Here is a 24,281-nt window from a genome sequence, read left to right as displayed (position 1 = left end):
CGGGTGGGGGGCGCATAGCACCTTCGTCCTGGTGGACGCTCTCCAACTCCTTACGGCAGAGTTGGTGCCTTTCCTGACCATCCGCTTTCCTTACTGCTCCCCCGTGGAGTCCTAGCCCACTCTGGAATATGCAGGGTCCATACTTCTGCTTTCCAGGCAAGCGGACTGGGCTCAGGGAGAAGCGCTCCTGGGTTAGGGTGGTGGTGGGGGGAGCTCTCGTGGAAGCTGGCCTAGCCGCCGCGGTGGGATCCGTTTTCCTGTGTGCAGAACCAGGGAGGTGCCTGGGCTGGGCTGCCCAAGTGCATCGTGATGACATAAGAAAGGATTTCGTGGTTGGAAGGAGGTCTTAAAAGGGAGGAATCCGGGCGAGAAGGCAGTAGGATCCGGAGAGGAGGGGTATGGGGCAAGGGAAGTTTGTTTTCCTGGAAGAGAAATTCAGGACTGGGAGTTCCAGTAAGAAGGGCCTGGGAAGAGAGGGAGGAGATAACCCTAAACAAAGTTGAAAATGAGGTCGATGCCAGTGCCCAGGTCTCCCGCACAGCCTGCAGCTCCTGCCGCACCTCTTATTGTCATGAATCCCTGGAGACTGGTGGCTTTCACCGCCCTGTTCCTCATCCGCCTCTCGCTGTGTCTTGCCGGGTCTTCCAGACTGATGCAGAGAAAGTTCTCGGAGCCGAACACTTACATTGACGGCCTGCCCAGACAGGACCACCAGGAGATGCTGTATGACGACGTGGAGACATCGGAGCTGACGGCTGTGGTGAGGACCCAGGCTGGGCAGCGACCTGGGCTGTCCCGTCCTCCCCTCACCAAACCTCGATGCCAGAGATCGGCAGATGGTCCCTAAGACGGGTGGATTCCAAGTCGCCTGCAGGGTGCAGGAACCTAGTGCAACAAGGCCATCTTGTGTGTAGTGCACCTGGCTTGGGGACTTGTCTAGCTCAAATAGCTGGTGAACCACCCCGGGCAGGGTGAGGGGTGGGAGGAGTCGCGATCAGGAACAGCAACACCATTAACCTTTGAGGCCCAAACTGATAGTGAACAATCATAGTGACGGCAGGTTCCACTTACTGGGCATGGAACTGTGTGCCGTGCTGAGGGCTTCTGTGCATTGTCTCATTTAATCCTCACCGCCCCCCAGGAATGTGCACTAGTCTCTTCTCTACAGATCAAGACATGAGATTCAGGAAGAGTAAATATTATGTCCTGGGTCTCCCACCTCCTGAATAGAAAAGCCAGGACTTGAACCCTGGCCTTTTAAGTCCAGTCCACTGGAAGCTTCCCCAGGAGGGGGGGTCCCTGTGAACTCCAGTGCGGGGCATGGACAGGAGGCAGGTCTGGCGCCCCCTCCACAGCCCAGCGGGCAGAGGCGAAGGTGAAAGCCACCTGACTGTCTCTTCTCTGCAGGTGGAAACTCCCGAGGAAGCTGCCCCTGTGACAGAGGCCCCAGGCGAGTCCCAGCCCGACCGAGTGTACCTGGACCTCACACCTGTCAAGTCCTTTCTGCTCAGCTCCGGTGGTGCACAGGCTCGGGCCCAGTCCCCGCCGCCATCCCACCCGGACCCCCCAGCCGAGACTCTCCCTGCAGACCCGGGCCCTGCCCCAGATGAGCCCCTGGCGGAGTCTCCAGAGAACCCCGAGTTCCAGGTAAGGTCGTCCCCCAGCAGGTAGGCTGGCCCCGCCTTCGCAGCCCCTGGGCCGGCTGAGCCGTGTTTGCTTTCTCCCAAAGCAGATGCCGCGGCAGGAGAGTCCAGAGCCCCAGGAGCCTTCCCCAAGAACCACAACAGTCAAAGTCCAGACTGAACAGCAGAAAGTCTCCTTCCCGTCGAGCTGCCCCGACACTGCGGCCGTCACCCCGGCTGGGGCCAGCCCACCTGTGAAGGACAGGTTGAGGGTGACCACAGCAGGTGCCTATGTTAGATAAGAGTTGATGGTTTGGAAATGGCTTTGGGAAGTTAGTCCAGCTCCCTCCCTTTCAGACGCAGGAATAGAGGTGAAGAGAGGTGAAGAGACTTGCCCAAGGTCACACAGCAGAGAAAGCGTGGGCCCAGTTTCCTTGTCTGTCCCTGCCAGGCTGGCCTGGTGTTCACCTCAACCCACTGCCAGAGCCTCGGGTTGTGTCTGAGCCTTGGCGGGGACGTTGGGACGGCCCTTGTGTCCCAGCCTGGCTGACCTGGGGCTTCTCCTCTCTGGGTCCATAGAGATCAAACTTGGCAAGAATAGGACAGAAGCCGAGGTAAAGCGGTACACAGAGGAGAAAGAGAGGCTGGAGAAGAAGAAGGAAGAAATCCGGGGGCACCTGGCTCAACTCCGGAAAGAGAAACGGGAGCTCAGAGAGACCGTGTTAAAATGCACAGGTGAGGGGCCTCCCAGGTAGAGAGGGGCAGGCCGGGGGCTTGGGCTCTCCGCAGGAAGAATCCGGATCTGTGCACCTGCCTGCGGCCCATTAGCCTTCGCCCCGTCCATCTGTGGTGCAGGTGGGTGCTCCCCCGCCCTGTCCAGCATCCCCAGTCTTCATTTCGTTAAAGTGAACAAAAATTTAAGACACTTGCAAAGAAATCAGAGTCCGTGTAGCTGATTTTCCAGATGCTTCCCCCATCACTCAGCAGCCATCTCCTAGAAGAAACTTGCCTTTTAGGGGACCCTCTGAAGCACTTAACCTCATTTTCATAGAGTCCATCTCAGTGCTTATTTAATATGTAAATTACAGAGTTGCACCCACAAGTGCAAGTGGCGGAAGCAGGTTTGGGGACAACCCCAGCTGATTCCTTGGAAGCTTCGAGCATGATTGTGCTCCCCTGACCTTCCTCCGCCAGAGTCACCCACTTTCTTTGTCCTAGAACAGCTTTAGTGAGCTACGGGTCACAGCCCATACAACCGCCCCATTTACGGTGTACAACGCCGTGGTTTTTAGAGTCTTCCCCGGTCTGTGCCATCAGCACCAGACACCCTCAGAACATCTCGCCGCCCATCCTTGTTCGCGGTCACTCCCCATTCCCCCCACCCTCGGATCCCTGGGCAACCGCTAATCTGCTTCCTGACGGGGGCTCAGTTTCCTTTCGGCCCAGCCCAGACTGCAGAGCTGGGACGTGTGCTCACGAGCATGACCAGAGGCTCATCCCCGACAGTCCTTGCAAACCTGGAGCGTGAGCTGGGCAGAGAGGCAGGGCAGGGAGCCCCGGCCCTTTCTCTCCCATGTGGATTCTCTGGGCAGGAGAAGAGAAAACATCCACTACAGTTTATTCTCCTGGCAAAAAGGCCTGAAGATCCTAAGCTAATAAGGCCACAGAGCAAAAGAAAGTAATTCTCAAAGCACAGATACTGACCACTGATCTAGGACTCCACTTCCAAAACCATCAATAACATCTTCTCAGCTTGTTCTCCATAAATTTTTCTTAAACATCGGCCCCTGTGCCTGCTTGTCCTCAGACAGGGGTGACAGGTGACTGCTCACCTTTGGTTTGGAAAGAAGGCATACGTCATCTTAGTGGCTGTTGGCCCAGAACTCACTGCCAGGGGAAACCATGGTGCCATGTGGCTTCGCTGGAGAGTCCTGAGCCATCCTCTTCTGGTGCTCGAGTACCAACCTGAGCACTCCAGGGGGAGAATGAAACAGGACTGAGGAAGTGCCAGGGCTGAGGACCACCGCTCCCCATCGGCTTAGGGGAGCCCGGAGTGCCAGAAGGATTGAGGGGACTGTGTGGGGCAGCTAGAAACAGCACAGCCATCCTCCAGGGGTCATTAATAAAGTTGCTCTCTCCCTGGGGGTCTGCTGCAGCAATAGCAGGTATCAAAACAACCGAGAGCCCCGAAGAACCTCCCAGAAGGTTCAATACCTCAGACCATGCCATCTGGTGAAGGCAGAGCTCTCTTCCCCCAGAGCGCTCTCCAGCCTTTGCAGGATGCAGACGTCGGAGCCTGCTCTGAGTGTGGGGAGCCGGAGTTGTGGTCCACACCCGCCGGGGGTGCCGTTCCCTGCAGCCAGCTTAATTCCCTTTGCAGACAAGGGAGTCCTGGCCAGCCTGGAGCAGAGGCTGAAGGAGATCGACGAGGAGTGCAGGGTGGGGGAGAGAAGGCGTGTGGACCTCGAGCTCAACATCGTGGAGGTGAAGGACAACCTGAAGAAGGCGGAGGCCGGGCCCGTGACGCTGGGCACCACGGTGGACACCACCCACCTGGAGAACGTGAGCCCCCGGGTGAGTGGCGGGAGTCGCCTGCAGGGCCGCCCGGGGCGGGGCTGGGGGGAGCGGGTCACACGTCCTGCCCTTGGCTCAGGCCTCGCTCTCCTCTTACCGCTCAGCCCAGAGCTGCAGCCCCCACCCCTGCCCCAGACTGTACGCCGGTCAACTCCGCCACAGCACTCAAGAACAGGCCTCTTTCGGTCATGGTCACGGGCAAAGGCACCGTCCTCCAGAAAGCGAAGGTAAGCGGTCACGCCCAGCCTCCTTCAGGGCCACCAGGGGACGGCGAAGGGGGGGCCCCTCCTCTGCCCCGGGGTAGCACTGCCCGGCTTCAGGCACCGGCTCCGAGGGGGCTCTGCCCTCACGCAGGGGCTCGGGCTGCGCTCCGCCTTTGGCTCAGTCTCTGGCCCTGACCAACCAGAAAGGCGCGAGCGCTGGGTTCAAGCGTTCTGACCAGTCAGCCTGAGGACACTTGATCCTGCAACTGTCCGCCACTCGATTATGCGTAGGTTCCAGGGCGATCGCCTCAGTTCAGAGACAGGCTGGCCAGTTTTCCAGTCAAAAAGTCAGTGATTCTAAAGGCCTTCTGAAAGAAACCGATTCAGAGAGGTGATAGGATTGGCCTAAAGCCCCCCAGCCAACTGGTGGTCAAGGCCTGGCAAGGTGTAAACGAGGACACAGGCCGTTACTGGGCTCCTCCCTGAGGCTAGATGAAAAGTGCTCTTAATCTTTTACTCGTCTGCACAGTAAAGAACGTGCCTAGGGCAGCCTTTGCTTGTGGCAAACTCTGCTCCCGATTCCTGTCCTGCCTGCCCTGCTGGACAGACTCTGAGTGACTGACCGCTCAGTCCACACGAGCCTGAGCTACTGCTCCCTCACTTCCGTGGCCGACACTGCACATCACCCCAGTGAGCTCTGCTCTGCCACATCCTCAAACCCTCTTGGCAGGTGCCCCACATCGTAAATAGCCACGGGTGGAAACGTAACCGCCATCTCTATTCCGAAATGCTTCTATGCTTCAGAAAACTATTTCTCCTGACCTTGTTCTGTGTAGATGGAGGTTGCTACAGAGGATAACTAACTCTCTTCTTGGGGGGTGGGGGGTGGTGCTGGTATTTGAATGGCACTCTAGGAATGGGAAAAGAAAGGAACAAGTTAGGAAACAAGCTTCATCTAAAGACTCTCCTGCCATCACGGACCTTGGTGACAATCCTGCTTCATTAAAGTCTTCGTTAAAGCAGCAACTCTGTGAAAAGGTGAGTCTGCTCAGAAGCAGAAGGAAGGACTCTGGTACTCTGGGTGAAGAGCGCAGGCAAAGAGGAGGCTCGGTCTGTTTTCAGAGCCAAAGGAAATAATAACAACAAAGGGAAGGCTTCTCTGGAGACCTAATTGCTACTGGATGGAAACAAGACATTGCTGTATTTAGGGGTATTCTGTGTTTCTTCTTTGAAGTTTTCATCAACTGCTTTATCAAGCTTTTTAAGTAGTGAAAAGCATCTGATGGTGGGACTTTGGTGGAAAAGAAATCAAGGTAGCAGGACCCTGTTCTTCTGGTCGTGTGGCTTTGGTGAGCAAGGAGACCTCAACTCCTGACTGTCATCTCTCACCCACGTGTCGACTTCCCTCTAACATTAGCAGGTCCGAATCAGTCTTCCGTGGTTTCCACCTGTGTGAAGCCATCATGACATGCTTTTTGAGAAACAGGTAACAGGGGAGAATATTTGGGACCAAGCTGAGGTGCTGTCCCCACTAAGTTAAGGACTTCTTTTCAGCCTACAGCAGGCTTGAATCCATTGCTTTTAAATAAAATTTTAAATGATGCTGTATTATATAGAAAAAAAATGTTTAAAATCCTGTAATTTAGAACAGCGAAAAGTGTCTTTTTCAGATTTAAAAGTATCTTTTTGAGGTCCGACTTTTTACATTACCGTAGGAGGAAAGATCTACCAAGTGTTTACAGATGCAGTCCTGTGGCCAGGCCATTTTTAGGGGAAAAGTTCAAGTTCTGCTTAATGTCCAGGCCCCTTCCAAGAAAAACATGGTGAATTCTGGTTCGGGTTGATGCTCTCCTCCTCCTAAAATTGGCAGTGCTGTTCTTTGTGTCTTCTCTTCTGATACAGTGTTTTGTTTTGTTTTTTAATACCGATTGAAACATTTCATCTGTCGTTCCTGCCTCGTTTCTGGGGATTGTCAGTCAATCAGCATTCTCTAACACTGGTTCCTGAGAACTAAAGGTCTTTTGATTTCTGTTGTCTTCCTAATCCCAGGGCATTTATTTCCTTTGTCATATACACTTGGTGTCCTTTATCAAGTGAATTAGACTTTTTTTTTTTTTTTAATAAAACGTTACTTGTATTTTGGGGTTTTCTTGTAGTTCATGGAGTGGCTTGGGGCGGTGCCTGTAGACGTCTACCTTAAGGGGGAAACATCTTGGTTATTTACACACTGAAGTTCAAAATATGTGTAGTAAAAACTAGTAGAACTGCAAGGTGCGATCCTAGCAGACTTTAAGCCCCCTCAACTCAAGCAGCGGAGGTAAGGCTGGAAGAGGATTTTCCCAGGATAACACAAAGGAACACCTGTGATCGGTTTCTGCAGATAAGTGGCTGGAAACCCGTACTCCTAGAAGTGAAACAAACACACTCCTAAATAATTCTTGGGGAAAAGAAACGTACCAGTACTTGGAAGGTTGCCTAAGGAGTAACTAAGCAAGTTCCATGCGTGAATGTCTGTCTTTAAAAAAGGACAAAATCTGGCTCATTGAAATGACTAATACGATAAAGAGACAACCTAAGGCAAAATTAAATAGGAGAACTGAAAAAAAAAAGGCCTTTAGTTTGAAGAATATATATTTTCCATTTTATAAAGTTAGCGTAGTTCTGGTACCAAATATCCAACACAAATCACAGAAGAAAAACCAAATCTCATTTTTTGGACAAAGATGAAAAAACCTTAATATTGGCAAGTGAAATTCAATAGTGTTTAAAGAATCGTGCATCATGACCAGATCATGTTTATCCAAAAAGCAAAGGTGATTCAACAACTGAAAATATGCTAATGGGCCATTTATGATATGAACAGATTAAATGTGAACATCATCTCCACACTTCTAATAAAGTATTCCTAACCTGATAAAGTAATCCACAGAAAATAACATAGGATGATGGAAGATCCTTTCAGGTCCAGAAACAGATACCACTACTTTTTAGAACATTATCCTGGAGGTCCAAGAAATGCAAACTGACAAGAAAAAGCACTTGTATAAACATCAAAAGGAAGAGATGAGTCTGATTACTTATAAGTATCTTTCTAGAAAAGAGAATTAGGGTTATAGCATCCAGCAAGTTGGCTGGAATCAGGATCATTCAGAAAATAAAAGATTGATGACCTAGCTGCAGTGTTTTAGTTTTTCCAAGGAGAATGTATTTGTACATTGCTTGTGTAATTAAAGGCCAGTTTCTTTTAAAAGAAAGGAATTCCCTCTGCTGCTACTGGGGTGCGGAGAGGTTTGAACTATTCAGTGGGACCTTCCATAGAAAAGGTTAAAAAAAAAAAAAAGGCTCGAGGGCTGGGGCCTAAAAATAGAAACAGCCTTCAGTGTGTAAGTCCAGAGCCCACATTTCTGTGTGTTTTTTCTAAAGTCAGAGCAATTCAAATGGGATGTCCAAACATCAGCCCTGACCCAAAGAGCTTACACTATACAATGATGAAACTGCTGTCAATTTAAAGACGGGAAGGTTCAAGTTCTTTGACATCACCTCCTACCACAGCAAAGGTAGTAAGGGAGTGAAAATGACCTTTCCTTTGTGATGTGTAACGCCACCTTCGGAGGACCTCTGCCAGGACTTTAAAGCAAAGTAGCCTTGAACATTTGCAGGTAAAACATTTACGTTATTTACATTAGGTTTAGGTCACAGCTCTTTCGCAAAGGTTTCACTGAAAACCCAAATCCAAACCACATAACCAAGGGGAAGAAGTGTTTCCTGAAGACCGCAGGGGTGAGTACCTAGTTTGCCAGAAATATATCCCAGCTGAGCCTTCCTGCCACACGGGTCCTGTTAAGTAACCAACATCATTTCTGGAAACATTCCTTTCAAAACTAGACATGAAAAGCAAAAGCACCTAGACAGCATAAGATCGATGCTTCAGAAAGCCAAATACCCTCTAAGTGTCTCTATGCCGTTATTTTGTTAAGAATTCCACTCCTCCTTGTCCTACTGAAAAAGCAAGCAATAAACACCCCACCACCAGCTCCCCCTAAGTAAGCTCTCAAGGAAGCCCCTCCAAGGGACTGTAGCTCAGGAGCCGGGCCAACGTCACTGGGCCCCTGGAGACCGGAGCGGTCTGCGCGCTCGGCCCCTCCCACATAGGCTGGTTCGTGGTCACATTCCAGTCTGGACTCTAAGTCTTTGCCACCCACAGATCCGGTCACAAATGCCATTCAAGCCCCTTCCCAAGCTGAAAGCAAATGCACTTGCACATCTTTGGGAAAAGACGTGTGAAAAGGTCCACGGCTTTTCAGTCTCGAAGTGCCGTGGCTCCGCGGGCCAGAAGGACACTAGTGCTCGCCGCCTCCTGAGCACTGCCGTCCCGGCGACGTTCTGTTTCGCGTTTGCTGTGGGCAAAGTGAGCTTCCAGCGGGCCATCGAAAGTCTCCAAGCTCCTTTGTCCGTCCTCGGGGGGCGCTGACCGAGGACACCGGGGCACGCCCAGGCACACAAAGTCAGCATTTACTTACACATCAAGGCTTTTCTGCAGCGGCCGTAGTGGCTGTCCCCAAGCGGGACGGTCGCAGTCGGGGCAGCCCCTCTCTGGGGCTGAGGGACGCGGGCGGGGCCGGCAGGAGCCGGAGGTGGCCGCTCGGAGGACCCCGGGAGACCGGAGGGGGCAGGCGTGCCCTCAGCGCCCGGGGCGCCCAGGCCTCCTGGGTGGGCGCTGGGAGGGGTCGGGCTGCTGCCCTCCTGCGGGGCCGTCTCCTCGCAAGGACCCTGGGAGAGAAGCGGCCTTGAGGACAGGAGGAGTGGCTGAGCCCTCTTGTCACCAGGGGGCAGCCCGTGGGCCCCCGCGCCCCTCTCCCTTGCTCGCCAGCCCAAGCAGAAGTGCCAGCCCAGAGGCCCTGGCTGCCTGCCCTTCCCGTCCGCCACCCGGCCTCGGGAAGCCACGCTCTGCCGGCGGCTGAAGACCCGAGGCTGCGAGCGGCACCCGGCCTCCAGCTCCTCTAACTGGAGCGTCACGAGCAGGAGCCACAGTGGGCCCCTAATGCTGCCCGGCACGACTGTCCCGTTCGGACCCCGTCTCTCCCGGGCCGTGACTCCTCTCTGCTCCAACCACCAGCACCTCCTCCCGTCCTGCCTCGGCTGATGGCCGTCCCCCCCATTTCACGGAGCACAGAGGAACGCTCAAAGACGAACTCCTACCAGCCTCCAGCAGCCTCTACCCACCTCCCCGCCTCCCCGCCCGCGTCCTGCCTTCCAGCCCTCCGCCTCCACCGCGCTCCCAACCCAGGCCTTCCTGGAGACCCTCCTCTCCCAGCTGCTGCTACTTTCCTCCACGATGCCTAGCGCCGGCAGGCCACGAGCTGTACTCGTTCGCCGCCCGTCTCCCGCACCCGCATGGGAGCTCCGGGAGGGCGGAGCTTCTCCTCGTCTGTTCACCGCTATGTTCCCTGCACCTAGAAGGGCGCCCGGGATGCAGGCGGCGCCCACCACGTCTCGCGCTGGAACCGCCCAACCATCAAGGAGGCCTTCCGCTGAGCACGCGCCCTCGACCCTGCGTTCAGCGGAGTCCCTGGGGCTCCGCCCCGCACCCCCAGCTCCCCCAGGCAGAGCCAGCGCCCCACTTACGGTTCCCACAGTGGGGGCCCTGCCAGCCGCCCCGGCACTCGCAGCGGTAGCTCCCGTTCTGCAGGACGCAGGTACCCTCGTGCAGGCACGGGCTGGGCTGGCACAGGCTGACCGGCCGCTTGGCTTCTACAGGGGAGAACGTGCCCAGCAGGCCCAGCCGGGGTCAGCCCCAAGGCCCCCTCCTCTCAGGAAGCCCAGGACAGGGGTGAGGCCACACATGTCCGTGTTTCCGTGGGCCCTTCAGCAGGTTGGAGGTCAGCACACGGTTGGGGGCCCACACTGCTTGGCTAGGCCAGAGACCCAACGTCCACCCAGCTCTCCTACTGCTTACAGACTCTCTCCCTCTCTAATGTGCTGTGCACACAGCAGTGTTTACTGTGACGAAGGCCCTTTTAAAAAGGCAGAAAGGAGGTCGCTGGCAAAAGGATGCCTTGGGGTCAGGCTGGCCTGGCTGCGGGTGTTCCAGGCCCTGTCGTTCACTACACAGGTCAGTGTTAACCCGGGTCCTTAGGTTCCTGGGGGAATCTGTAAGTATCTGAATGAGGCCTTCTGTTCAAACGAGGAGCAAAAATTCTCAAGTTTGGCCATCCTTGCAACGTACCTGTACTTGTACCTGAGGGTTCAGGCTGAGTCTCCCCCTCCCCGCCCCACCCCCCGGAAGGGGACACTGAAGGGCGGGGACTCCCCCACTCACCTGCACATATCCACTCGAGGAGCTCATCCTGCTGGTACCTCAGGTCTGCGTAGCTTGCCACGTGGATCAGGGAGTCCCGGGGACCCGCGAGCCTCCGCAGTGCCTCCCTCAGGACAGGCCCCACGCCCACCACCAACGCGGAGACGCCGTTGTTCCTCAGCTTCCGGATAGGGACAGCTGCGTCCTCCACCCCCATCCCGCCTGTGAGCAGCACCACGGCCTTGGGAACACCAGGCCGGGCGCCCCTCTGGACAGTCATCACTTTGTCATAGACGTGCAGCAAGGCTGTGCCCGCCGAGCCCACCCCGCCCAGGTAGGGGGCCTGGCTTGTGGCCCGCAGCACCGCGGCATGGGTGAGATGGGTGTCCAGCCCGAAGGCCGTCTGGACCCGGCTGCCGTACACCACGAGGCCGACCTGTGTCACGTCCGGGTTCACGTCAAACTGCAGCGTGAGGCTTCTCACGAAGCTCTGCATCTGGGCGAAGTTCTCAGGCCCCACCGAGGCCGAGGCATCCAACACGAAGAGCAGGTCCAGTGACTGTGCCTGGCAGCCTGTGGGCACCCGCAGCTGAGCCTCGGGGCAGGCTCTGCCCAGCAGAGCCCCTCCTCTGGACCAGGCCAGCAAGAGGGACCGCTCTGGGTTGGGCCAGCCAGGCTGTCCCCTGCAATAGCCACCCTCCACCCTCTCCTAAAATATTAGGACACGTGAATGCCAGGCCAGACCACATTCCCAGACTCCCTGGCAGATAGGTGTGGCCATGTGTCTAAGTTCTGATGGGATGTTGGAAACTGTATAGTTTCCAAAACCTGTCCTCAAAAGGACGCTACCTGCCTTCTACTTCCCTTCTCCCCACTTCCTGCTGGCTGAGAAACTGTGACCTTGGACCTAGAGGTGGAACCACAAGGTAGCCAAGCCACCCTGTGGGCTGAGGCCACTCGCCTCTGAACTGTGAGAAAAATGAACGCCTACCATGTGTAAGCCACTGAGCTCTGGGGACCCTTTGTGACAGAACTTCGCCTGTACCCTCATCCATCCCATTACTGAGCACCTTCCATGCGCCATGCACTATAATCCAGGTGCTAATTACACCAAGTGGACAAAGTGGGGCCCTGCCTCCCCTCACTGGGCTGACGGTCTGTGGGGAGACAGCCATGAAACCAGCACAGAGTCACAAATACCGTGAGCAGGCGTGGGGGTGGGGGGAGCAGGGTACCAGGAGACGGACCAGCAGGAGCAACAACGAAGTAGACCGGGAGAAGGGGTCAGGGTCTCTGAGGAGTAAGTGTAAGCTGGGGGCTGGGCGGCACGTCGAAGGCAGGGAGGGGGCCTGAGTGGCTGCTCCCCCCGCCTCCACCCTGCGCAGGGGCTGTAGAGAAGTCTGAGGCACCAGCCACAGGGAGCTCTCAGAAGCCAGTGGAAGGAGTTCGAGTTTTATTCCACGGCAGAGGGGAGCCGGGGAGAAGGTTTAGGCATGGAGTAAGTGGATCGGATTCACTGGTTTTTAAAAGCCGCTCCAGGGCGCCTGGGTGGCTCAGTCGGTTAAGTGTCTGCCTTTGGCTCAGGTCAGGATCCCAGGGTCCTGGGATGGAGCCTCGCATCGGCCTCCCTGCTCCCCCTCTGCCTGCCACTCCCCTTGCTTGTGCTGTCAAATAAAATCTTAAAGAAAAAATAAATAAAAAGCCACTCCAGCCCAAGGAATCTCTGAGCATCTGGCAACCGAGAGGAGCCTAAGAAGACATGATGACTACCTGTAATGTAGGGTCCCAGACAGAATCCTTGGAACAAAACCAAAAATCCTTGGTCTCTAAGTAAAACTAAGGAACTCTGAACTAGGCATATGGACCTTAGTAAATAATGATGTGTCAGTATGGGCTCATTCATTCTGACAAATGCACCCCGTTAACCCCTTACAAGAGGAACCCCACTACGGCGGAGCGCCGGGACCTCACCTGGCCGCGGCCGGCTGCACAGCTTCCGCCGCAGCTCAGGGATTCGGTGGAACAGGTCCTGCGGGCCGGCGTGGACCAGGACGCGCTTCGGGCTGCCGGTGATCTCCTCCAGCTCCGCCCGCACGGCCTCGGTGCCCACTCCCAGCAGGAGCAGCTCTCGGGCCCTCGCGTGATGTGCGGGGCTGGCCACCTCGTCCTGGGACGGGGACTCGGTGAGCAGGACCAGCACTCTGCGCAGACGGTCCCGGCCCGTCCTGGCGGCGCTCCCAAAGCCGTGGTCCGCCGCCTGCCGCAGGGCATGGCCCGTCAGGGTGGCGCCACCGCCGAAGGGAAGGCCGTCGAGGCTCCCGAGCAGGGCCGGCACGTCCCGGTACTCGCCCACGGGCACCGCCAGGGCCAGCTCCCCGCTGTACCAGGCCACCCCCACGCGGGCCCGGGAGTCCTCGCTCAGCGACGCCTGCAGAAACCGCTTCACGAAGGCCTTGGCCCGCAGGAAGCCCTCCGGGGTGGTGCCCGCTGAGCTGGCCAGCAGGAAGAGGACGTCGACCCTGCACTCCAGGCTCAGCTTGGGGGCTGCCAGGATCACAGCGGCCCTTGGTCACGCTATGGCCACCGGGAGCGTGCAGGTCACCGTCCCACCCGAGACGCCCAGCCACCCTACCGGGCAGGAGAAACCTCCCTCCCAGGAGGGAGACAGGCCAGAGACACTGAGGCAGCAGGGGCTGGGGAGCACCTCACGGAGTTAGACGGGACCAGACACGGCTCTCCCTCCGGGTCTCCATCTGACCACTTTTTAAAAACTAAAATGTAACCTAGAACTTTCTTCCCTTACGCTTCTTGTGTCCTGTTGGAGAAATCTGTGTCTACCTCAAATCATGAAGATACGCTCCTTTGTTTCCTTCCAGAAGCTTCACTGCTTTGCCTTTTATATTTAGATCTATGATCCAACTGAAATTGGTTTGTGTGTAGCTTGTGAGGTAGGGGGTCAAGTTTTGGTTCTCCCATATACATCTCCAGTTGACCCAGCACTAGATTTTTTTAGGTGATTACTTAAAAATTTTTTATAATATATATATATATATATATATATATATATATATATATATATATGTATTAAAAAGTTACTGTTTAACAAGCTCCTATGTGTCAAGCATTGTTACAAAGTGCTTTACATCTACCTTACTTAAAACTCTCCTCAACCCTACAGGGTAAACCCTATTATAATCTCCATCTCATACCTTTTTTAATTTTTAAAAAAATTTTTTTGATGTAGTGTTCCATGATCCATTGTTTGCATATAACACCCAGTGCTTCATCTCATACCTTTAAAACAAAAAAGGGTTTAGGCCCCTTGCTCCTTTTCCTATGAGAGGGGAGACGAGACTCTGCCCAGAACCAGGTCTCAGAGTCGGACTGGGGTCAGCCTATAACTGGGCCCAGCAGCACTCCGAGGTGGAGCAGTGACCCACTCTAAAGCCAGTAAGCCAAGAGCCACTGTCCTACCCAGGGCACCCCAACCCACTGCAGTTACTTACTCTCGGGGCACTCTCAGAGGCTATTTCACATGCAACATCAGATCAGTGGTGTGCTGGCGAGGTAGGTGGCTCTGAACCTCAAGGGCCCATTTCTACCTAGTAGCTAGCGGGGCGGGAAGTGGATGGGGGAGCCCAGGCTCCACTGCTCCCCAACGGTCCATCTTAGAAGTCCCGTGCATACGTACCGCAGTTAGCCTCCCCTCCAAAGGCCGGCGGGCAGAGGCAGTGGTACCTGTCCCGTCCTTCTGGAACACACGTGCCTCCATTCTGGCAGGGCTGCGAGTCACAAGCGCCTATCAGAGAGATGCCCATTAACAGCCTAGCACATCAGCTCAGACTCAGGAAGGGGTTTGGCCAGAGGTCTGAGTCCGGCAGGCCCCCCCGCCCCACCAGGGCCCAGCTCCCTCTTTCCCCCAGGACCACTAGGGACCTAGCCACATACCTGTGGCAAAGGGGACGGAAAGCGAGTGAGGTGCACAAAGGAGGGCCTGGGTGTGGGTGCAAAGGACACGCCGTGGTGGGCTCTATCAGGCCCTGCGTGAACTACAGGCTCACAGGGGATGTGCCAGTGGCCCCTGGGCTGTTAGGATCTGAACTGCATCCCTCCAAATCCATATGTATCAGTCCTAACCCTCAGCACCTTGGAATGTGACCGCATTTGGAGAGAAGGACTTTAAAGAGTTCATTAAGGCTAAACGAGGTCATAGGTGGGGCCCTAATCCAGTCTGACTTATAAGAAGAGCAAGAGACCCCAGTGAGGTGCACAGAAGGCAGGCCACGTGAGGATGCAAGGAGCGGATGACCTTCGACAAGCTGAGCAGAGAGGTTCAGAAGAAACAGAACCTGCTGACACCTTGATCTTGGACTCTCAGCCCCCACAACCGTGAGAAAGTAAATTTCTGTTGTTTAAGCCCCCAGTCTGTAGTACTTTGTTATGGCAGCCCCGGGAAACTGCATGACGTGACTTCATCACCACCCCCGCCTGCCAAGGAGCCCTGGAGGTGGCCGTGACACTGAACTGGTGTCAGACCCGGGCTCGCTAAGGATGAGGATCTCAGTAGCATCACGGTGACCGCACAGATGTCATGAGACTCCGGGAACACCACGGTGTGCAAGGTGCCATTCCTCAAGTTCTCCGTGGTGGTTTTTAATGGCCTCTGCAGGCCAACACAGCCAAAGAGGGAGCCTTTGGCCCCTGGAGCCAACAAATGTGGCCTTCTCCACTCACTTGGGCACCTTAATTAGCTGCAGCAAGCCCCAGTATCCTCCACTAAAAAGGGATGATGAGAACTTGTTCCACGGTGGATTGCATGAGCTAATCCACAGAAAGTCTCAGCACAAAGCCTGGCATGAAGCCAACACTCCATAACAGGTGAGGACAGCATTTGTTTTTGGATGTGAGGTCCAAATCTTGGGCAATGTCTCTTTCAAAGGAGCTATTTTACCCAGGGAACCACAGCCCACATCGGAAGTGACCTATCTGTGATCCCTTCTGGTCAATCTCTGAGCTCTGTATCAGTTACTCTAAGATGCAGATAATACCACATGACCTCCCTCCCAGAGTTACAGAGAACAGATGGGATCTTCATGAACTCATGTGTCTTACGTTCAAAGGGCTTACTAAGTAGCTGAGTGTGGTTACCACTGGAAGTGGCAATTTTCTGTCCTTCGTACATAAAAATGTTGATATACTACTACTTGGTGGTCACATCACTGAAATTAAAGTTTTTGAAGGCAGAAATTATTGAGGCTCACTGAGCACCCAGGCCTGCTGTTCTGTCCGCTGGCGTATCATGGAAACAACCGGGGGGCTCGATAACAGCACCAACACCGGCCTTTAACTGAGCAGCTCTTCTGTGCTAGGGACTGTGCTAAGCACCACACACGCATGATCTCATTTCACTGCCCGATGAGGTGCGTCCTCTACAGGCCCCCGCATTTTGGACGGGGCAACTGAAGCTCAAGGACGAGAAGTCACATGAAGATCGTACAGCCGGGAAGGGGTAGAGCTGGGACTCAGACCCAGGTCACTGTGGTTCCAAAGCCTTAGGTGCTCAAACTTGAACTGCTGAGCAGAAACAACCCAACTTTCAGTGTCTCCTGTGTTTCAGAAGCCAGCAATGTGGGAACTTTAAAACAGGATGCCAAGGAGATCACCAGACCCACGGTAGGAAGGACCACTGGCTCTGCTCCCAGGAGATGTGCTCCTTGCCTCATCAGGAGAAGCAAATCCATAAAGGGCTGATGCCAACACACTTGAGTGTAATTTCTCTGCTCCCGGGTCAGTGGGATGCACTGGACCCCCAGGTGAGGAGCAGGGAAGCCCACTGGGGAACAGGCTGAATGATGCCTAATGGTATTCGTAAGTCCACCTGTTTGCTTGGGACTTCGTAGCTGATGAAGCACTTCTGTGGGCATTACCTACTGAATCTCCCACTAGGATCCCATTTATGATACCACCTATCATACAGAGCAGGGAAATGGGGATTCCAGGCATGGGACAACCATTATCCCTGTTTTATAGAGGAGGAAACTGAGGCTTAAGTGGCCCAGAGTTTGGTGCTGGATGTGAGGCTTTCTATCTGCAAAGCTGGTGCTCAATGCGCGCGCTCTTCTCTGCCTCTCATCAGTGCAAGGGGCAATGGTTAGGGAAAGCGATTCCAAAGCCTTCACTCTGTTCTTAGTGAAAAATACCACTGAGCAAAGGAGGAATGAGTGCAGTAGGGGCATGCTTCTCTGCCCCTGAAATGCCTGTCTCTCCGCCCCAGAGCTGGTTCCCACTCCGCCCTCTGCCCCAGGAGTGCAAACGCCCCTTTAGAAGCCAGCTGAGTCCCAGGGCCCAGAAAGAGCTAGAGAATCCAAGAGGCAGACTGTACCTGGGCAGGTGGTCCTGTAGCAGGTGGCAGGGTGGGTTAGGAACACTCTCTTCCAGCTATAACCCAAGGGAGCAAATGGTAGAGATCAAAAGTTTAACAGGAATGCGGAAACCTGGAAGGTTATTTGAGACGCTAAAAGCTAATATAAGATTCCTATGCAGGGGCGCCTGGGTGGCTCAGTTGGTTAAGCGGCTGCCTTCGGCTCAGGCCATGATCCTGGAGTCCCGGGATCGAGTCCCGCATCGGGCTCCCTGCTCAGCAGGGAGTCTGCTTCTCCCTCTGACCCTCCCCCCTCTCATGTGCTTTCTCTCATTCTCTCTCTCTCAAATAAATCAATAAAATCTTTAAAAAAAAAAAAAAAAAAAAAAAAAAAAAAGATTCCTATGCAGATAGGGGTCAAGGTGGTCTTCCACCTTGTTTTCTTTGCTTCTACCCCAGCTTTTAGCTGCACACAGAGCGGGGAATGTTTCAAACTACCCAGGAACAGTTTTAAAAAATGTAAGTTGGCTATCATGTCAGAATTTGGAAATAATCTGTGCTCAAAATTCTATAAACTATGAGAAGAGCTTTCTATTCTGAGTTACTTTCCAGGGCTAGCACCATGCAGGGGTGGGGGCGGGGGACAGGAAATAGTGGGAATTAGGCAAGTGGATTCTGGCTGTGTGACTCCCCCAGGCTGCCCACCAGTGGGGCAGGCTAATGAGGCTCACCTCTAGGGCAGAGTCTTCCCTGGAGCAAAACATCCACTGGGGATAAAAGCCAAGTCAATTACAAAATTCAAGGAGTTGCTGCAATCAGGAGTTTGCCAAGCTGCCAGCTCATTAAAGAGAAATCTTCTCCCTCTCCACATCTACTCCTAGTGACTTCATAAAACGGCAAGTCCTAGCCCAGAAAGCTCTGTGGACCCCTCCCAGTCCTGCACGGGGAATCGGCGTTGTTCGAGCAGAGACTGGCCACAGGACTTTGCCTGGATGTGCACATGGCTCCCTCCTGGGCTCCCTCAGGTCTGGACTCTGTGCAAGGCCTTCCTTGCCCACTCTATTTAAAACTGCAACCCTGCTCCCAACCACCACCTCCCCACCCCCACCCTGACCCATCCCTTCATTCCATTCTTCTCTGTAGCTCTTAGCACTACCCAACAGTTTGTTTTAGGCATTCATTGTGTTTACTGCTGCCTCCTGCCCCTGGAGTATCAGCTCATGAGGGCAGATTTGTTTCTGAGGAATTCAGGCCGATTCCCCAGGACCTGGGACCGTGCTGGGCACGGAGGAGGCCCTCAGTGAGTGTTTCTTGAATGAGGGAATTGATGAAGAGCTTAGTATAAGTAGGCATCATTCCAGAAGTCTGACTATTAGTGCACACTACCTATTAATTCTCTGCTTGCTCTCCACAGCCCTCCCTTTCAAATGTAGAAGGAGGTGGTGGGAGGGTCCCAGCTCATTAGTGGCCCTGTTGGAATTAGAAGTTCAGCAGCCTGACTCCAGAATCTGAGCACAAAGCCATGAAGTGTACCTTACCCATCAGCCTCTCCTGGGGCTCCCAACTCTAAACGCCTCTGCCTGGTGCCACTGGGTTCCCCCATCTTTCAAGACGGTTCAAGCAGCCCCTTCTCCATGATGTCCCAGGGAGGACAGGCCCCATCCTGGCACCTGAGACACCTGACGGTGGTCACTGGTCTTCTTGTCCAACGCCCCTTCTGGACCCTGAGCTTCTTGGGGGAAGCATCTGTACCTGTCTCCTCACTGCACGCTGCTTGACTCAGAGCGGGCACTCGGAACACGTTCAGTCGGAAACAAACTGCCTCCTTTCACTTGGAAGCTTGGGTTCTGAAGAGGGCCTCTAGCGGCCTCTGCCACAGCCCTATTTCCTCTGCCCCATGTGCAGGGCACGGCCCTTCCCTGCCAAGACAGTCTTTGGACTCCCCATCAGCCCAGCACGATGGCTCGTGGCTTCTCAGCCAATCCATTTCTTTGCTGTGTCTCCTGAGCTCATCACCGAGAGCAGGCCGAGGGGCAAAGATGCAGCTGGCTCAAACGTTACCCCTGGCTCTCCAGGAAAGGCAAGAGGATGGGATCACCAGTTGCTGACCTGCTGTCCTGCAGGAAGTCTGGATAAAGGGCCAAGGGACAGTCCAGGAATTTTTGAAAAAATGGCTGACCACTGAGCAGCAGGTGCTCTAGAATGCCTGAGCTCAGCTCTGATGAGCACTGCATTCCCCCATGGCCTCCCCAGCTGGAATTCAACCAACACCTTAAGCCTTCTGCCTCGCTCAGCCCCGTAAATATGGAAACTACTATTCAGAGGAACCAAATTACCAGACCACCATCCCAAGTCCAGACCACAGCCCTATAGAGACTGGCTTTGCCTCATCTATGAGCCTTCCAGAACAGCTGTGACCCTGTCACCCTCGCTCACTACGGGCACCTGGGCAGTGTGTCTACAAAACTCTGCCACTGTGTCGCTGTGACCCTCCCTGTGACCCCTCAACTCTGTCCCTGTCTCCCTCCCAGGTCTGATCCCTGTCACACTCCGTGGCCAAGACCCCAAACAGCTGTTCTCCCTGCAGCACGTGAGCCTCCATCTCCACCCAGACATGCCCCCCGGCTCTGACCCCAGACCACGAGGACAAACCTGGAGAAGGGACAGAGCGCCGCCAGCACGGCTTCGGTCCCCCGCGATCCTCTCCAGCACGGGGCACTGCCGACAAGCTCCCTGACCGTCTCTAGCGTCTTGCGCTCACAGGGGTGAGGCTGGACCTTGCAGTCTGTGTCCGCAGGGCACACCGATGGAGAAGACAGGGTTATGCCTCCTCCCCCCAGCCATGGTTCCATCACCCTCGACCCTGGCCACCCTCTGCCTCTTGCAGGGCAGAGCACACCGGGGCAGGGCCCCTGCTCAGCACTGGCCAGGTGGCCGGGCTCTGAGCATTTCCTCCGCACACAGCTTTTACATCCTTGCACATGTGTGTTCTTTTTACATAACATGCTCCTGGGTAGACCCTGACGATGACAACCAGGAATGCAGAGACCTCACCCCAGCTGAAGCTGACCATGTTGGGGAGCTGAATGCCTCTTCCCCCTGAGAAGGGGAGAGGCACAGGGGACGCCTAGATCTGGGCCCCAAACCTGGGCCCCTCTATCCCCCAGACACAAGCTCAGGGTTCCCAGCTGAGAAAGCCCACAGGGCCCGACACAGAGAGGTCGGGAGAGCAGAGCACCCCGGCGCCCAAGCTGCTAGACCCCATTCCTCTTGCCTTCCACCTGCCTGGGGAGCCTCTTGACCTCCAGCCTCGGGGAACCGTCCCCACCCCACTTGCACCAAGGGCAAGACCCCTCCTTCCCAGCCTGGAAGGCCTTACCTGGAGAGGCAAAGGTGCAGACAGCAGCCTTGCTGAGGGTACTTAACAGACCGTTGGTGGCATCCTCTGCCTGCTCGGCCGTGAGCACGTGCTGCTCCCTCGGCTCGCTGGCCAGCGTGTGCAGCTCCTCCCACCTGTCCCCAGGCCCCAGCGGAGAAGTGAGAGCCGCTCCGTGCCCACCCCCCGCCCTCCCGCCCATCCTACACCATACACCCTGCACCATGGGCTCCTTGCAGACAGCAACACGACCCCACCGCTCCAGAGTCCAGCCAGGCTGCAGATATGGTCCAGAAGTGAAGCAGAGCAAGACCCCGAGGATGCTCAAGCATGGGTCCTAACATGTGCCTGCCAGATTCACCAACTCCCTCGGAGGAAAGCCTCCCCCTCAGATCCAGCAGCTTTTACTGGAGACACGGTCCTCACGGATGCAGTGGTCTGGCCGCGTCACCCAGAGCCGATGAGAAGAGTATAAGCAGAAAGGAAATGAAGGAAGGTGGTTGTGCGTGGTGGCAAGACAAGAACAAACAAGGCCAGCTTGTGACAGAGAAAAATCCTGAAGAATGAGAGACAGGGGACGTACGAACTCAAAGGCCAGCAACGTGAGGCTGTGTGGAGGAAGGAGCCAGCACACTTTGAGAGCCAGAGGGCACTGCTCTTAGGGCCCAAGACAGAAATGGCGAGGGGCATGATAACCTGGGCCGTGAAGAAAGCGTTAAATGATGCTGAGAAAGCTTTCTGAGAAGACAGGGTAGTCAGTAATGCGTTTGGAATCCTGCCCATCAGAAATTCATCCAAACCAACCAAGGTTTGGCATTGTGGCCGAAACTTCATTTATCTCTAAAATTCACTTAATGTAAAACTCCCCATTCCCCTCTGAAGCCATGGAAGCCAGACCTTCCCTCCAGGATGAGGACAGGACCTGGCACGCACGGGGGGGGGGGGGGGGGGGGCGGGGGGGGCGCGTTCAGAGGGCCACTCTCCCAGCCCAGCAGCACATTTTCACAAAAGGCAGAGCTGAGAACCATCAGGGAAGGGGCTCCATGAATACGACCAGGAGGAAAGAGGCAGGTGTTTGATCCCATACAGAGCCTCACCCTGCCCACAGCAATGGCTGTCAAACTTTGGGGGGCATCAGAATCACTGAGGGCCAGATAAAACTGCCGATGGAGGCACCTCGCCCCAGAGTTCTGGATTCAATGGGGTAGGGCCCGATCGTGTATGTTCCCAACATGTTCTCACTTGCTGATGCCGCTGGTCCAGGAAACACACTTTGAGAACCACTGGTCAACAGTGACCCGGCCTTTGACCAGCAGTTGGGTGAGAGGAGTCAGGAGGGCCTGGAAACCCAATGGGCTTCCTCAGACGGTTCCTGTGGCTGAGCAGTGTCCCCTATCCTGACCCAGGGCTTCTCGAGTCCTCTACGTGAGGGGCACTCAAAGTGTGGTGTGTGGGCCGGTGTAGGCCGCCATATTGTTTCACCCTCGTCCAGAACCAGACAAGCACAGACACTGAGTGAACACTCAGAACCTAGCTGTACAGCAACTTGATGGAGTCCTTTTCGGTTTGCTTGAATCAGATAGTCAACTTTTGAGCTCAGGGTCTTTGTTTTTTTTTTGTTTTTTTTTTTTAAGATTTTATTTATTTGACAGAGCACAAGCAGAGGGAGAGAGAGGGAGAAGCAGGTTCCCTACTGAGCAAGGAGCCCGATATGGGACTCGATCCCAGGACCCTGGGATCATGACCTGGGCCGAAGGCAGCCGCTTAACCGACTGAGCCACCCAGGCGTCCCGGTCTTTGTTTTTTATTTTACTTTCCTAGTAGTTCATTTGTATTGTATTTCTCTAAAGTCTCAGGCCACAATGGATTAACACACAAAGCAAGGCAAACTGGACCCCCGCCACAGACGGTCTGAGAAGCACTGCTCCTATAGCAGCTAGAGAAGAAAGCCCAGAACTGGCCACGGATTTCCACCATCTGGGAGGCTCCAGCCTCACCAACAAACTGGGCAGCTGTGATGTGCACGGTAGTCTATTCAGCACCGTGCGGGGGGTGGGGGGGTGGGGGGGTGGTTGGTGAGCCAGGAAGCAACACCCTCGTCTCCTCTCTCACCGGGTTTATCTCCTCACGTGTGAGGACACACAAAGAGCCCATGGTAAGGCGGTCTCGCCACCAGTAACAGACAACAGCACGGTGACAGTGGTGACGACTGTCAGCACCACCAGGACGTGGCCCGGAATGTCCCCTTGGTACTGCACATGCTGGTCCGTGGGGGTCTTCCCTCTCTGCACTCACCCCCTAGGCGATCCTCAGGCAATAAATGCCATCCTCAAGTACAAGGTCTCTGTCTATCCTCTCTCTTGTGCCCCGGACTCCAACATCCAGCTGCTGACTCAGCTTTTGACCCATCTGCACCTCAAACTTGGGTCTGAAACAGAACTCTGCTTCCCTGATTCTTCCCCAGTCCTCCCCATCTCAGGAAACAACACCCCCTTTCCCTGTGGGGCTCAACCCCAAATCCTTGACTCTTCCTTCCACATTCCATTCAGAGGCCACTCTGAGGCTCTGCCTTCAGAACAGACCCTTGGTCCGACCATTCTTCAGTGGCTCCCAGTGCTTCCCCACTACACGCCACCGTTACCTCTTGTGTGAGCAGCTCCAAAGACTGCCTGACTCGATGCCCCACGTCCCCCAAAATTGCTTCTCCTTCCACCTCTATTCTCTACCTGGCAGGCAGTGTCATCTTGTAAAACAGTAAGCTGATACGTGTCATTTCCCAGCTCGAAGTCATCGAAAGACTTCCCAATCTACTCGCAATAAACTCTCAAGTCTTGACTCTGACCCACAGTCTCTAGACCTGACTCCCACCTACCTCTTCTGCCCCATTTCTTGTAATCCACCCCTTGTTTGCGCCTTCCAGACACTCCCTGGCGGACACACTAAGCTAGCTACTGCCTCAGGGCCTTTGTGCTTGCCACCCGCCTGCCTAGCCTGTTCTTTTCCCTGCTGTCTGGAAGGCTTGCTACTCCTTTCACTCAAGTTTCTGCTCAGAAGTCAACTCCTCTAAAATAGCGGGGCTCGCTAATGCCCATCACTCTGTTAACCTCCTCCCTTACTTTTTCTCTTTTGCACTTTATTTCCACCTGAAAGGACATTACTTGTTTATTCACTCATCTATCATCTAGTTCCTTTCCTAGAATGGAAACTCCGTGAAGGGCAGGCACCTGGTACTGTCTCTGCATCCCGAGAACTTAGAATAGCATCTGGCGTATCTATTGACTGAGAGAATCGAAAATGTACTCAAGTTAATAAAGAGACTTCTATGTGCGGGCACAGTACCAGGACCAGAGTCATTTCACTCAATACCCACGACAACGAGGGGCCCACAGAGGCACCTCCAATTTTAAGGTTGGGAGCAGTGAGGACCCGTGGAGAGCACCTCCCAGCGTCTGGAGAGAAGAGCAGCCCGTCACAGGAGCTCTCCTGGCCTCCTGGCCTCGGGAGTGGGTCTGTGACTCAAGCTAATGAGAAGCCTTTCTTGGATTATTCAACTGGAATCGGCAAACGGGAGTCTTTTCTCTCCGGGGTGGAGCTGGGCACTGCCCGCAGCCACGTTCCAGGTCGCTCTGAGGGCCAGGCTGAGGGAACGGCAGATGCGTGCGGAGGACAGAAAGGGTCTTCACGGCGTTCAAGGCCCTGGCTCCTGCTCGCCCCAGGGGACCCCCCACCCGAGGAGTCCGTGGCTTTCCATTTCCGCCCCAGAGAATCTGAGTCAGGTTTCTGGCGCTGACAAGCCGGTACTCGGACTAGAGACAACGCGCACTCTCAGACTCGAGCTCCCTGCGCT

The 24,281-nt window shown here is 54.8% G+C and overlaps 2 protein-coding genes across 9 annotated transcripts in view; one reads left to right on the top strand and one right to left on the bottom strand.

Annotated features, from left to right (window-relative positions):
• The window catches only part of AFAP1L2 (actin filament associated protein 1 like 2), a 95,173-nt gene extending 88,115 nt beyond the window's left edge, over positions 1-7,058 (top strand). For 4 of the 8 annotated variants that reach the window (XM_045878885.3, XM_064595297.1, XM_064595298.1 and 1 more), the window contains 7 exons: positions 649-760; positions 1,408-1,647; positions 1,730-1,907; positions 2,202-2,357; positions 4,003-4,196; positions 4,276-4,423; positions 5,314-7,058. In XM_045878885.3, the coding sequence (XP_045734841.1) occupies positions 649-760; positions 1,408-1,647; positions 1,730-1,907; positions 2,202-2,357; positions 4,003-4,196; positions 4,276-4,423; positions 5,314-5,405 (1,120 nt within the window). In that variant the 3' untranslated portion in view covers positions 5,406-7,058. The remainder of the gene's footprint in view (positions 1-648; positions 761-1,407; positions 1,648-1,729; positions 1,908-2,201; positions 2,358-4,002; positions 4,197-4,275; positions 4,424-5,313) is intronic. The other 4 variants (XM_045878886.3, XM_045878889.3, XM_045878888.3 and 1 more) reach the window with 3 other exon arrangements.
• A 1,208-nt stretch (positions 7,059-8,266) lies between these two features.
• The window catches only part of VWA2 (von Willebrand factor A domain containing 2), a 37,478-nt gene continuing 21,463 nt past the window's right edge, over positions 8,267-24,281 (bottom strand). Inside the window, exons 6-13 of the mRNA XM_054508400.2 lie at positions 20,438-20,571; positions 19,711-19,843; positions 17,080-17,135; positions 14,389-14,496; positions 12,669-13,241; positions 10,719-11,270; positions 10,025-10,150; positions 8,267-9,169 (exon numbers count right to left, since the gene is read on the bottom strand). Coding sequence (XP_054364375.1) covers positions 9,081-9,169; positions 10,025-10,150; positions 10,719-11,270; positions 12,669-13,241; positions 14,389-14,496; positions 17,080-17,135; positions 19,711-19,843; positions 20,438-20,571 — 1,771 coding nt within the window. The 3' untranslated portion in view covers positions 8,267-9,080. The remainder of the gene's footprint in view (positions 9,170-10,024; positions 10,151-10,718; positions 11,271-12,668; positions 13,242-14,388; positions 14,497-17,079; positions 17,136-19,710; positions 19,844-20,437; positions 20,572-24,281) is intronic.

Source organism: Mirounga angustirostris, unplaced genomic scaffold (assembly GCF_029215605.1).
Source record: "Mirounga angustirostris isolate CCGP_5_RB_7025 unplaced genomic scaffold, mMirAng1.0.hap1 SCAF_6, whole genome shotgun sequence".
Taxonomy (NCBI): Eukaryota; Metazoa; Chordata; class Mammalia; order Carnivora; family Phocidae; genus Mirounga; species Mirounga angustirostris.
This window is presented reverse-complemented; position numbering and strand designations above follow the sequence as displayed.